This window comes from Argopecten irradians, chromosome 13, assembly GCF_041381155.1.
Source record: "Argopecten irradians isolate NY chromosome 13, Ai_NY, whole genome shotgun sequence".
NCBI classification, from domain to species: Eukaryota; Metazoa; Mollusca; class Bivalvia; order Pectinida; family Pectinidae; genus Argopecten; species Argopecten irradians.
In genome coordinates this window covers 3,170,695-3,185,851 of record NC_091146.1, presented here as the reverse complement: position 1 = coordinate 3,185,851, position 15,157 = coordinate 3,170,695, and the positions used below count along the sequence as shown (strand labels likewise).

At 35.5% G+C, this 15,157-nt stretch overlaps 1 protein-coding gene across 1 annotated transcript; it reads left to right on the top strand.

The window, feature by feature from the left end:
* Nucleotides 1-3,470: 3,470 nt before the first annotated feature.
* LOC138306602 (uncharacterized) lies at nt 3,471-14,822 on the top strand. The gene is made up of 7 exons (XM_069247040.1): nt 3,471-3,615; nt 6,304-6,582; nt 6,941-7,225; nt 10,546-10,860; nt 11,757-12,074; nt 12,316-12,597; nt 14,812-14,822. Exons 1-7 carry the CDS (start codon nt 3,558-3,560, stop codon nt 14,820-14,822), a joined length of 1,548 nt encoding a protein of 515 aa, XP_069103141.1. The 5' UTR covers nt 3,471-3,557.
* Nucleotides 14,823-15,157: the final 335 nt, after the last annotated feature.

Here is a 15,157-nt window from a genome sequence, read left to right as displayed (position 1 = left end):
TGTGGATATAGATGATGTGAACAGTTTAGGTTATGATAATGATGTGGATATAGATGATGTGAACAGTTTAGGTTATGAATGATGTGGATATAGATGATGTGAACAGTTTAGGTTATGATAATGATGTGGATATAGATGATGTGAACAGTTTAGGTTATGATAATGATGTGGATATAGATGATGTGAACAGTTTAGGTTATGATAATGATGTGGATATAGATGATGTGAACAGTTTAGGTTATGATAATGATGTGGATATAGATGATGTGAACAGTTTAGGTTATGATAATGATGTGGATATAGATGATAGTGAAACAGTTTAGGTTATGATAATGATGTGGATATAGATGATGTGAACAGTTTAGGTTATGATAATGATGTGGATATAGATGATGTGAACAGTTTAGGTTATGATAATGATGTGATATAGATGATGTGAACAGTTTAGGTTATGATAATGATGTGGATATAGATGATGTGAACAGTTTAGGTTATGATAATGATGTAGATATAGATGATGTGAACAGTTTAGGTTATGATAATGATGTGGATATAGATGATGTGAACAGTTTAGGTTATGATAATGATGTGGATATAGATGATGTGAACAGTTTAGGTTATGATAATGATGTGGATATAGATGATGTGAACAGTTTAGGTTATGATAATGATGTGGATATAGATGATGTGAACAGTTTAGGTTATGATAATGATGTGGATATAGATGATGTGAACAGTTTAGGTTATGATAATGATGTGGATATAGATGATGTGAACAGTTTAGGTTATGAATGATGTGGATATAGATGATGTGAACAGTTTAGGTTATGATAATGATGTGGATATAGATGATGTGAACAGTTTAGGTTATGATAATGATGTGGATATAGATGATGTGAACAGTTTAGGTTATGAATGATGTGGATATAGATGATGTGAACAGTTTAGGTTATGATAATGATGTGGATATAGATGATGTGAACAGTTTAGGTTATGATAATGATGTGGATATAGATGATGTGAACAGTTTAGGTTATGATAATGATGTGGATATAGATGATGTGAACAGTTTAGGTTATGAATGATGTGGATATAGATGATGTGAACAGTTTAGGTTATGAATGATGTGGATATAGATGATGTGAACAGTTTAGGTTATGATAATGATGTGGATATAGATGATGTGAACAGTTTAGGTTATGATAATGATGTGGATATAGATGATGTGAACAGTTTAGGTTATGATAATGATGTGGATATAGATGATGTGAACAGTTTAGGTTATGATAATGATGTGGATATAGATGATGTGAACAGTTTAGGTTATGATAATGATGTGGATATAGATGATGTGAACAGTTTAGGTTATGATAATGATGTGGATATAGATGATGTGAACAGTTTAGGTTATGAATGATGTGGATATAGATGATGTGAACAGTTTAGGTTATGATAATGATGTGATGGATAGATGAATGATGTGTGAACAGTTTAGGTTATGATAATGATGTGGATATAGATGATGTGAACAGTTTAGGTTATGATAATGATGTGGATATAGATGATGTGAACAGTTTAGGTTATGATAATGATGTGGATATAGATGATGTGAACAGTTTAGGTTATGATAATGATGTGGATATAGATGATGTGAACAGTTTTAGGTTATGATATGATGTGGATATAGATGATGTGAACAGTTTAGGTTATGATAATGATGTGGATATAGATGATGTGAACAGTTTAGGTTATGATAATGATGTGGATATAGATGATGTGAACAGTTTAGGTTATGATATGAGTGAACAGTTAGATATAGATGATGTGAACAGTTTAGGTTATGATAATGATGTGGATATAGATGATGTGAACAGTTTAGGTTATGAATGATTGATGTGAACAGTGATGAATGATGATATAGATGATGTGAACAGTTTAGGTTATGAATGATGTGGATATAGATGATGTGAACAGTTTAGGTTATGATAATGATGTGGATATAGATGATGTGAACAGTTTAGGTTATGATAATGATGTGGATATAGATGATGTGAACAGTTTAGGTTATGATAATGATGTGGATATAGATGATGTGAACAGTTTAGGTTATGATAATGATGTGGATATAGATGATGTGAACAGTTTAGGTTATGATAATGATGTGGATATAGATGATGTGAACAGTTTAGGTTATGATATGATTGGATGATGATGGAACAGATATAGATGATTGATGAAACAGTTTAGGTTATGATAATGATGTGGGATATAGATGATGTGAACAGTTTAGGTTATGAATGATGTAGATATAGATGATGTGAACAGTTTAGGTTATGATAATGATGTGGATATAGATGATGTGAACAGTTTAGGTTATGAATGATGTGGATATAGATGATGTGAACAGTTTAGGTTATGATAATGATGTGGATATAGATGATGTGAACAGTTTAGGTTATGATAATGATGTGGATATAGATGATGTGAACAGTTTAGGTTATGATAATGATGTGGATATAGATGATGTGAACAGTTTAGGTTATGATAATGATGTGGATATAGATGATGTGAACAGTTTAGGTTATGATAATGATGTAGATATAGATGATGTGAACAGTTTAGGTTATGAATGATGTGGATATAGATGATGTGAACAGTTTAGGTTATGAATGATGTGGATATAGATGATGTGAACAGTTTAGGTTATGATAATGATGTAGATATAGATGATGTGAACAGTTTAGGTTATGAATGATGTGGATATAGATGATGTGAACAGTTTAGGTTATGATAATGATGTGGATATAGATGATGTGAACAGTTTAGGTTATGATAATGATGTGGATATAGATGATGTGAACAGTTTAGGTTATGAATGATGTGGATATAGATGATGTGAACAGTTTAGGTTATGATAATGATGTGGATATAGATGATGTGAACAGTTTAGGTTATGAATGATGTGGATATAGATGATGTGAACAGTTTAGGTTATGATAATGATGTGGATATAGATGATGTGAACAGTTTAGGTTATGATAATGATGTGGATATAGATGATGTGAACAGTTTAGGTTATGAATGATGTGGATATAGATGATGTGAACAGTTTAGGTTATGATAATGATGTGGATATAGATGATGTGAACAGTTTAGGTTATGAATGATATGGATGTAGATGATGTGAACAGTTTAGGTTATGAATGATGTGGATATAGATGATGTGAACAGTTTAGGTTATGAATGATATGGATATAGATGATGTGAACAGTTTAGGTTATGAATGATGTGGATATAGATGATGTGAACAGATTAGGTTATGATAAGGATGATTAGTGTGCGGATGGAATTGTCGCTATATAGAGATAGAAGTGAAGTTACAACGGATGTAAAATGATGTGTCAAGCACTCACTCTGACGGACATAAATCACCACCTCAACAGTTATAAAACGGTATCAATCAAAGGAAACGAACTTCGACCTCTTCTAGGAAATATATTTTTCCTGGCTAAAAAAAGAGACTGCATTGCATCTACCACTGTAAAGTCCATTTCATCATGGCGGCCTTCAAGGTCCTGCTGTCATTTATGCTTGTTTGTACGACGTCATGTCAAGGTAGGATAATCAACCTTAAGGAAATGTTTATTAAGATTTTGTGTACAAGCTTGAAGTATTTGTCATACTAATCTGATTGGATTGATTTGTTGAGATACTATGTCTCCACGATAATTTATTTACGTGCTTTCTTACCGACGATTTAATTTGAAGACCTACAATTAAAAATCGCTATTGTGCGTACCATTCTTGCAAACCCTCCCTATTTTAGAGGGAGACAAAGGATTTTAAACCCCCATTTTAGGCCATTTTAGCAAGTTCAAATTCCAAATTCTTACGGTGAAAATCCATGCAAGCTATTTAACATTCAATTACTTTACATTGCGGGTATTCGATTAACAGTAATTCGGGGAGAGAATTGTTCGCGCATTGTCTTACATTGAAACGCCATGCAATTTGTCCCATAACTTAATTTTTCTTCTCGAGTATTCAAAACGGTAAAGTTAACAGCGCAATTTTATTTCTGGCGAAAGTAAGCAGCTATAGAGTGTATTTCTGTAGGCTTCAAAAACGGCCGGATTGCAGGGATATGTCTATATCTACTCGCAAAGAATCCATCGACATAAAATGTTTTGGCTATCAAATGCAAGATGGAAAATTTCACATACACTATTAAATACCTATGACTAACTGACTGTTCAAGCTTGGAAATTAATGTCATGCACGATCATCTGATTCACATATAATTGTAAAAGGAGCGAGTCGAGTTCGATTCCTGGTCGGGGCGCCCGAAGGTATGTGTATTTTCCCTGCTCTTCTATATTAAAGTAACGGGATTGGACTGGGTCGATCGTCGGTGGCCATGTAGCTCAGTCGGTAGACCACTCGACTAGTGTTCGGAGGGTCCTGGGTGCGAATCCCGGTCTGGCCGCTACATTTTCTCCCTCTCCTGTTACACAATGGCGATTTAACGTCTCCTTCCTGTTCCCGATACTCATGATACAACATCCTAAATGGTTGGAATATATCGCATATTAAGATATTGTTTTATGAAATTACGTGAATTGTGCATATTTACGGAATGATTTTTATTGGTTGTTGTGTACTGGTTTGAAAGCTGCATGTTTTGTACAGATATGTTTAATAACACACATTAGGTAGTTATGTCCTAGATGGAATGCAGTACTGATTGTGCATGCACCAAAAACTAAATAAATTATTTAAAATTACTTTTTGTGTTAACTAGACATATATATATACGATTAAACACCAATTATTGCTCAAATGATGGGAATCATTTATGCTCTGTCTTTAACTTATATAAAAACATATTTCTAGAATATCTTCCTAAAAACGGCTACATCCGCTGGATAGAGCGATAATATTCCTTTCAAAATCATCCAGATACAAAGTCCCGTCACTAAGACTAACCAGCCCCATTTGCTAAAAAAAAACAACATTTTCCTAGATTTGATATGAATATGATAGGCAAAATATACCAAAAATACCAAAGATGCAAGATGAAGATTTCTACATGTACGTACAGTACTACGAGACGTACATTGCATGTGTGTATCTCCAAACTTGAACTGCATGCAGGGTAGCGTAAGTTTTATATATAGATCATTAGTTTCCTAACCTTCCCGAATTCATATTGTCGATAATGAAAACTAAGCCGGGTACTAATTAATATTTCCATTCTACTTTCAGTTTCCCGTTTAATCTATGTTAAACCAGATGGGCAATATCTGGCTATGAACTCCAATCTGGTCAAGCGTATGAACATTTGACGTTTCCGCCGCGTCACTGACAATGTATACACTGTATACTTACGCCTATACATAACGGTCAAATATTTTTAAAAGAGGTTTTAAAGTTGTGCGGTCTATGAAATCTAATGGTATTATCGTGTTGACAAAATAGCATGTATAAAAAAATATTATCGCATAATTTTCATTTGTTCGCTTGTTTCAAACCGTTTTGTGTTGAACTATATTCAGAAGCTGATGCTATGGCTGTTCCGTTTATTGAACTTGGTGACGTCAACACTAGCACAAACGGGAAATTCAAAAGATATACATGTATAGTTTTAAATTTGAATGATCGTAATGGAAATATAAGTAATAAACTGTTACCAGATTGGACATACAGTTGATATGAAGCCCATCCGTCCGAAAGATAAATATCCATGGCGCCCTAACGGGCGCCATTCTATTTATCTTCCTTCCGGATGGGCTTCATATTAACTGTATGCCCAATCTGGTAACAGTTTATTGCTTAAATAAAGAAAATAACACCAGCGATAATTTGATCAATTTTAGAATATTATAATTGTTTATGTTGACATATCATCGGTCCTCGCTGATACATTTATAAAGCCACGTGCCCTTCATGTCTTATTGGGCCTCGCCCACCTTGTTAACGAACCATCCAATGAGAAAACATTTTGATTCTCGACGCCGCGGAATACTTGTATTTGATTATGTACTATTGATACTTGTCGTAATTGTATTACACTTTCGGCGTTCACAGATAGGGTTCAACGGCAGTAATATATGCAATGTCTTTACGATTTCATCATAAACTGGTAATCAAACTTCACATATGTATATTAAAAATGAACCGCCAGCGCGCTTCATGGAATATGCTTTTGATAAGTTGGAATTCATATTAGCTATGCATACCAACCGAAAGACATTCAATGCATAAATAAAAAAATAGGTTTTATCATGATTTTGTATTTGCCAGAACAATCCGTTCCTCCGGTTGACCTGTCGGCGGTATACATAGCGGACGGTACCATCATAGTAACATGGGACAGTCCCGATGTTTTACCCGGACTGCGGATTTCTCAGTACTTTGTCATGGTTACTGAAGCAGGAAAATCTACGGATTTCGACTATCTGTCACCAGATATATATGTGTATAGATTCAGCGATATCAAACCAGACACGGCCTACACGATCAAAGTATCAACACTGATTAATGGCATAGTCAGTGGCTCAGTCATGGTAAATATAACCACGGGTAAGTCTACAAAAGTCAACAGTTTTAATATCATTTTCTTACTTTCTTTGAAACATAACATTACATAATATTGTCACATTTAAGAATGTCTTATAACAGAATGAAGACTTTTTTATATTAATTTCTTTGACTTCTTTTTTTTTTTTTAAAATCATACATTGCTTTACAAAGGATATTGGTATATTTTCGAATAAATGTAACGACTATGATTCTCAGCGGATTTTTTTTTCGGTTTTAAAACCTTATATTTTTAATACTGATACAGCATGTCTTTGCACTCTGGTAAAAGATTTGCCATGCATTTTTATTTTTGACATTTTTTTTTTATTTTTAATGATTTTAAAATTGTTTACAATAGATCCTGCTACTTACATAAGTGAAGGTGATATTACGAGGTTAATGCTGCCTAAGCCACCCAACACGGCAATATCTGTCGTTGCCCTTAACACAAGGACCCTTTACCAATTCCTTTACGGAGAAATTGACGGAGACAATACCACGGAGGACGGTGTAAGTGTCCGTCTCGCATCAGAGTACGCTGAACTGGAGATAGACAGTACACACGTGACACATGCTGGGTATTACTACACTAAAATAATATCTGGAGATATTGTACTGGGAGGGACTCTTATAGTCGTTACTGGTAAGTACAATTGAAGGCAAAATCAAATCATGTGGATATTGAGAATATATCAATAGAATTAACCTTAAACCTAAAAACCGTATTGACTGACCTCATCTTAATATTGTTTCGTTTTTCTATATGGTTTGAATCATTTAAAATTAGAATGGAGATTCACCTTAATATCAGGCCTGCAAACAAAAATACTAAATGCAGAGTCATTTGGGATTCGTCTACCAAAGAAGGCTTCATGGATGAGATGGCCGCACTCATATTACATAACTACGTTCATGTCCGGCCGTCAACCGCGTCCTCAGAAATTTTGTGGATTCAAGGGAAGATATTCCCTCTATAATAATCGGAGAAAATCTTGAATGTCTACCGGTTCTGACATGATACCTTGTGGTACGTTTATTAATTTGACAGTAGCGGCCCTAGAAATTAACCACAAACACGTCCTTGCGAAGATAGCCATGGGAGTATATGTACACGTAAAAATTAGGTTCGAAAGATGCCGAGTCATTCCGAACTCTTCCGAACATCGTCGCGACAATCTCGAAGTAAAACGAGAGTTATGAAACCAAGAGAAAATCTCAACAATTTTTCATATTAAACAAAAGATGTGTTCGACCTTAGAAGACTCTATCTACAAAGAAAATAATGCTCCCACATTACAATATTTGATACACAATATTTTACGGCAATGTGTAAATTGGATGTTTCTAATACTCAATCTGTGGAAATATACCAGCATGATTTGCTCATATTAGCCAGAAGTAAAACATAAACAAACACATGTGCGCCTACGTTACTTACCTGGCTCACCACGTGCAGGTCGTGTCGAACGTCAGCCCCGTGATACGATTAAGAATCCGACAAAACCCGAAGTCACTGAGCATGGCGGTGATTGCAGGCGCTTTATTCAAAACCAGGAATATACGATCCCTAGATTTCGGCTCTCTTATAGGCCGACATATGCTTTTGGGGATCTAAATCATCAACTCTTGCCGTAGTTATGGATAACTTAAACTTTGAGGAGGGATTTGAAAGTAGGAAGCCGAAGTATAAAGGATTGGTAGAAAATATCAGTACCCTAGAATGTCGGAGATGGTGTTCCTGTTTCCTGCATGTTCAACTTAAAAGCTATTTCCAACATTAAAAGGAATGCGCAGTGACAGTAATCAGCTGTAGATGTACTATCAAAACAGGAGAGAAGGCGCCCGACTGATCGCAGTAGAAGCGACAAGGTAAGAGCTGGGTGTAATCCACAGATGGAGAGAGTTTCGGCCAATCACTGCTGATTTGTTACTTTGAAGATGTTCCAATTGACGTTTGTTTGTTTGTTTGTTTGTTTGATTATTTTAACGTCCTATTAGCAGCCAGGGTCATTTAAGGAAAGCCTTCCATATATTTAGTGTGTGGCGTGTGTGAAGTGTTAGGTGCGTGTTTTAGAGACTACGGTATGTTCGTGTTGTGTCCTCTTGTATAGTGGAACTGTTGCCCTTTTTATAGTGCTATATTACTGAAGCATGCCGCCGAAGACACCAAGCAACACATCCCATCCGGTCACTTTATACTGACAACGACGAACCAGTCGTCCCACTCCTTGTTTGCTGAGCGCTAAGTCGGAGCAGAAACTACCACTTTTATAGACTTTGGTGTGTCTCGGCCAGTTGACAGAACCCAGATCCTTCCTTACAAGGGCGAACGCTCAACTCAAGGTCAAAAGTGAGGCGGTGCCAAGGGAGGCATTAGGAACCATAAAGTCATTTAGGAAGAACAGAAAATATAAGATCCTAAATTTAGTCGCCTTTTACGCTCGTACAATAGGGGCAGCAGGTACAATTATAACGCCCTCCCTCCAATTGAGGACTTGATGAAGCACACGAAAAATGATAATTTGTTGACGCCTATAGAGTTGCAATTTAGGGATTTATTCCAAGTTCATTCAAGGCATCTCATATGTATCAACATTTTAACTTTTACTTACTGAGACAACTTTAATTCAAACGTCCATTTTGGATTTTTAAATGGTGGTCATTTTGAAGTTTAAATAACAATAAAACTATTGATGTATCAAACACTACAAAATTATAAATACTCTCACTACATTTGAATGTGTTTATTTGGTTAAAGTTAAATTAGCCATTAGATGTATTATATACAGATATAGCTCGCAAAGTTGGCAGCCATCTTGAAATACAAAATGGCGGTCCTTCTACATGAAGTTTAAGATTCACAGGATGTTCCTAATTGTCAATATGGGTGTAGACGTTTAGAATTTAGGCCTAGCTGGTATAGAACGTGAGATATGGGTCGCAGAAGGTGGTTTGTGACGGCTATTTTGAAAACCAATATGGCGGCCGCCAGGGGCCGTGATTTTTTGGGTCCATCTTTTTCCTGAAACCTTATGTCCTAAAGATACGATATGCAAAATTTCATTCTTTCTTCAAACTTTGAACGATTATATAAAAAATGACCTTATCCGCTCCATTAAAGGCATATTTCTTTGATGCAGCTTCCGATGTCGGATAAAGGCGGAAGGAAAATGCAATAAAATCAATATTTAATGTTCTAACGGTGATAACATTGATGTGTACTTACAGTTTAGGTATTAATTATCCCATTTATCTAGTAAAACCATAACTTGGGTCTCGTGAAATAGCATTTTAGCGTATTAGATATGATTAATCCTCTCCGTAACATTTTGACCTAGTTTTAAATATGGCGGCTGGTTACTACAAAAAACGGAACGTTAATTCAAGCGGGCAGAATACAAGTAAAGGTAAAGGCAAATCAAGCGATTTATGGACTTTGCAAATCGTGTTTTCTTTTCACCGGCCGGATTGCTATCAACATGAAGTTTGTCTGGGTCATGAAAATTTACGATAGGAGATTGATTTTGTTAAAATACATGTTAATCTATGAAAAAGAGGTAGGTATTTGACATTGACGACTATTTAAATATGATTGAAACGTTTTATAATGTCACAATCCAAACATTCGGGTAAATGGTCTGTCGGAAGTTAGAGTTTAGATACGACGTAATGTTCCAAAAGTATCTCGTCGTGCTATACCTCTAACATTGTTGGAGTAACTAAGCTCTAGCTATTGCCATTAACCTACTGATAAGCTTGTGTGCTTTTGCCATCAATGTGTAATGCTTAACGCCGTCTCACCTTTGGTTTTTAGCGCTCGTTACTCTGAGGGAGGTTCTAGATTATTTCCTATTGCTGATGCTTTTTATATATCTGCTTCCATATATAGCAATTACGAAAACACCAAAAAATAAACTAAACGGAGACTTCGTGTTATATAGTATATATTGACTTGATTTTCAGACACACCGACAGTGCCGACAATTACATCCTCCGAGACTTTGCCTCTTGTTAACGAGACTGTAGATCTAGAGTGTGCATCGTCAGTATCACGAAGTAAGCCGGACAACCACGGCTTGAGGATGACGTCCACATGGAAACTTAACGGAAGTTCTATTACCGACACTAGGTTTAATGTCAAGGACACAAGCCTCGTTATCACTCCAGTACTTATGAGGGACAGGTACAACATGTTTACCTGTCAGACGAGAGAGGCGACAGAAGGGTACAGCGGGCCACCCTCAGAGGACAGTGCCGAGTTCGTTCTAAAACCTCGCTGTGAGTATGGTATTTTTGCAGAATGTTTTGAAACGTTATATAGTGCAAAGACATATTTCTTACTCAATGGAATACATTGATGCATGTATATTTATTTTATAAAGAAAAAAATGACTATTGATATCAATTGTCAACGTAAAAAAAACGTATCACGGCTTTATTGATGGCAATGCTGATCATACAACACTATTAACTTTGTAATGAGGCCGAAATAACTCATTTACTGGAAATATCACAAATTCCTTAGTTAAAGGCCTACTACCTTCCAAAAACGGTTTTCAGTTCTAAAAACAGGTATATATAACGAGGTTGATAAGGTAAAATTGCGTTGATAATACACTAATCAACACCTGATGGACAACTAATTTGACTTTAAAATAGATTAGATGTTGATTTTCATAATGCGGGTCGTCTTATGTTCCCGCCATCGTCCTAATTAAAGCCGTTAGTAGACTATCTCTGCGCCAGACGGCAAAATAGCGTTCTGGTAACATAGACTACACAGGATATTGTTTTTGTTTTGAGTTGTAACATCATCATAGGCCAACGATAGATGTCTTCTTACTTTATTGTTATGTTTTTAAGAAACTTTTGATTTAAAGGTACTGGACCTTTAATGCTTATCACAATTTAGGACGTTTATACGGTACATCATTTATGTATCCAAACCATGTATTCCACACGTGAAACATTCACTGGTTATCTGACAACTGCCTAACATAAAACATTTCTGTATTTCATATCGTTAATGTTGTAAACCACTGATGTATCCAAACCATGTATTCCACACGTGAAACATTCACTGGTTATCTGACAATTGCCTTACATAATACATGTCTGTATTTCATATCGTTAATGTTGAAAACCATTCATGTATCCAATCTATGTTCTCCAAGTTCCTGCCCGAATCACAAAACTAAGGTACCAAAATGAAACTGAGGAACTGCGCCCTGTCATCCCTAATGACGTCATCAGACTCCATGAGGCTGATAGTCTGGTACTCAATGTTGAGGTAGACAGTAACCCAAATCCTAACGTCACCCTAATACGTCACAATCACGTGATCACGTGGACAGATATCAATGGTGTTACTGGAGGATATGACTTGGTATTAGACAATCTCCAGTGTGACGACACAGGGACCTATGACGTCATAGCGAGCAATGCAGTCACTCAGAATCCTTCCGAGATACGGTTTGGACTTCAGGTCACATGTAAGTCTAAAATACATAATTTAATAGACGAACTGAAATTTAGAAATTTAGAAAATATGTTCTTTACTGAATCGGTTTGAAATAAACTTTACCAAGATATAAATCATTAACATATATTCAATGCTATTAGATTTGAAATGTACCATAATAGAATAAGAATAGAATGGGGGGATAATAATCAATTGAAAATAGTTTATTGAAACAAAACAATAATAAGAATATTTATGTTTTACATCTTCAGGTACACCCCGCAGAAGGTATTCGTGTGACAGTATAATTAGATTGACGGGAAAGAGAGGCCAGGCAATTCCACTTGATGCAATTGTGATTGCGAACCCGTCACCCACTATACGATGGTCTACTGGTGTGATGGATACGTCTATAGTACAGAATAACAGCTATACATATACTGTCCAGGGATCCGTCCTGATCACGTCCGCGGAGGGATACATCCACAGTCACGTTAACATCAGTAACGGCGTAGGGAAGATGCTGACCGTCACATTCAAAATTCGCACAGAAGGTAAAAAATATCTGTTAAGCAGCATCGGTTTGGTTTAATCATCAATCGAAAAGTCATATAACATCATGTTCAATAACTAGTTAAAACTAAAGATTCACATGTATCACTAGATAGATAAAATGTGGTCCTTCAGGTCCAACCAGGGTAGCCATTTTGAAATAACGTCCATTTTTTACTGAAATTTCAATCGGCAGTCATATCATTGTTACCATGGGATCATTATCTGTCAGACAATTTTGTTTTTAAATCCATAATCAAGCAGCAATCCTGTTAGACAGAGAAAAAATATCCAGGGTACAATCTTCAGTAATTTATATGCTGCGTTCATACATGGAAAATATAAGAGAATAAACCGTCTTTATCTTCTTATTTGCGAAAGTTAAACCACTTGTCAAAAAGAAAGATAGGTTGAACGCAGATAACTACAGACCAGTTAGCATTCTTAATACAGTTTCCAAAATTTTAGAGAGATTTGTATATAAGCAACTGGAAACATATTTGAAATCAAACAATATTTTATATGAGCTTCAATCAGGCTTCCAAAATTCGTTCTCTACCGATTCATGTCTCATTCACCTGGTTGACCACAGAAGGTCCCAAACATTTGACAACGTTGACCATGATATCATGTGTGGAAAAACTCGAAATGATAGGGATTGAATCGGTTGGGTGGTTCAATTCCTATTTTAAAAAACAGAAAGCAAATAGTCAACGTAAATGGAACAAACTTTGAGGCTAACCATGTTACCCCAAGGGAGTTTACTGGGACCTCTAGTATTCCTTATCAATGTTTATAATGTGCCAGTTAGTATAAATTCGGAATGCAAGTTTTTTTTATATGTCGATGATTGTGCAATAATATTTTCACACAGAGATCCTCTAGTTATATCTCAAATATTATCTAAAGTGTTATATTCTTGTAAGGATTTGCTCGTAGACAATAAATTATCCCTTCACTTGGGTAAAACGGAGAGTATCCTTTTTGGACCTCAAGGGAAAATGACAATCCTCCCTGATATCACCCTTGCTGTAGTCTGTAGTTTACTATAGATCCAAAGTAAAATATCTCCGTGTGGTTTTAGATTTATTTGGAGAACAAACTGTGAATAACATTATCCTGAAAGTAAACCAGCAGCTGATTTGTTTTGTATAGGAACAGCATTTAATGCCGCTTTGACTATGCATGTGAATGTACATCCTGATTTGAAGGGCTTACAAAAGGTCTCAAACAAAAACTACAAATTATTATATCAGAGCTTGAACCTAGAACACGAATTACCCATGTTGAAATTGAACAACTCAATATGCTTAATGTAACATTTAGAGTTAAACAGCTGAAACTCTATCATTTGTTTAATATTTTCAAAAATCAGTATCCTTTTTATCTAAAAGAATCCTTTACACTCATTGGCAAAGGACCAGAATCCCTCACTTTCTTTCATAGTGCTGCAAAAGACTGGAATAATCTCCATGACGATATACAACGAGAGAATTACAACCATCCTTTTAAAGGTCTTGTCAAAAACATTTTCATGATATTTCTAAAGAACAATATAGGAGGGAATATGTGTAATTTTTATTTATCCAATGTCCTATAGACAAGTGTAAAGGCTAAGCATGTTTTTTTAATATTGTTCATTGTCATATAAAACATATTATGACCTATGTTATAAGTGTGTGATCAGTTAATTTTATAATTATTCATAAACTTCTTATATGGGGCTTTGAAGGGTTATCCTAGGTGAAGATTTACATGCATAATGTTTGTTTATTTGTAACTTTACGGTGACCTATCTAAATGTACACCTGTGATGTATCTATGTATTGATATCTGCATGTCGAACCGAAATGTACACCTGTGATGTATCTATGTATTGATATCTGCATGTCGAACCGAAATGTACACCTGTGATGTATCTATGTATTGATATCTGCATGTCGAACCGAAATGTACACCTGTGATGTATCTATGTATTGATATCTGCATGTCGAACCGAAATGTACACCTGTGATGTATCTATGTATTGATATCTGCATGTCTGGCTGTGTTGTTGGTATTCTGACTTTGACGATTATTGGCCTTTTCTTAGTAATCAGAAGACAGCGCACTGGTGAAGGTAAAAACAAACACATGTTCGTAACATGATGCAAAATGTCTTATTATGTTTTTCTTTCATTTCCTGTTGTTGTTGTTGTTTTTCTACCCCGTTTCAGGCATTGTTTGAATTCCTTACAATAGAATCTTCCCAGACAAAATTAAATAATATTCGCACTCTTTTCTCTTATATATTAATTATCATAAATTCATTAGCTAATCAGAAGACACGAACCCATGATCATGTCAGCATGTCGAACCGACTATCAAGTTATCATTGAAACGTCCTTTTTGGGGGAAGTGGATGTGGCGCGGTGGTAAAAGGCCCGGGTATGTTTGACTAGGAGATTGGGTGCTGTAGATCGTGAGATCGAGCCCCGGGTAGTGCACGAGTAATAATCAATAAATTGTCATCCTTTGTTAAATTGTATTATTAATATCACAATACATTTAACAGGACAGCAA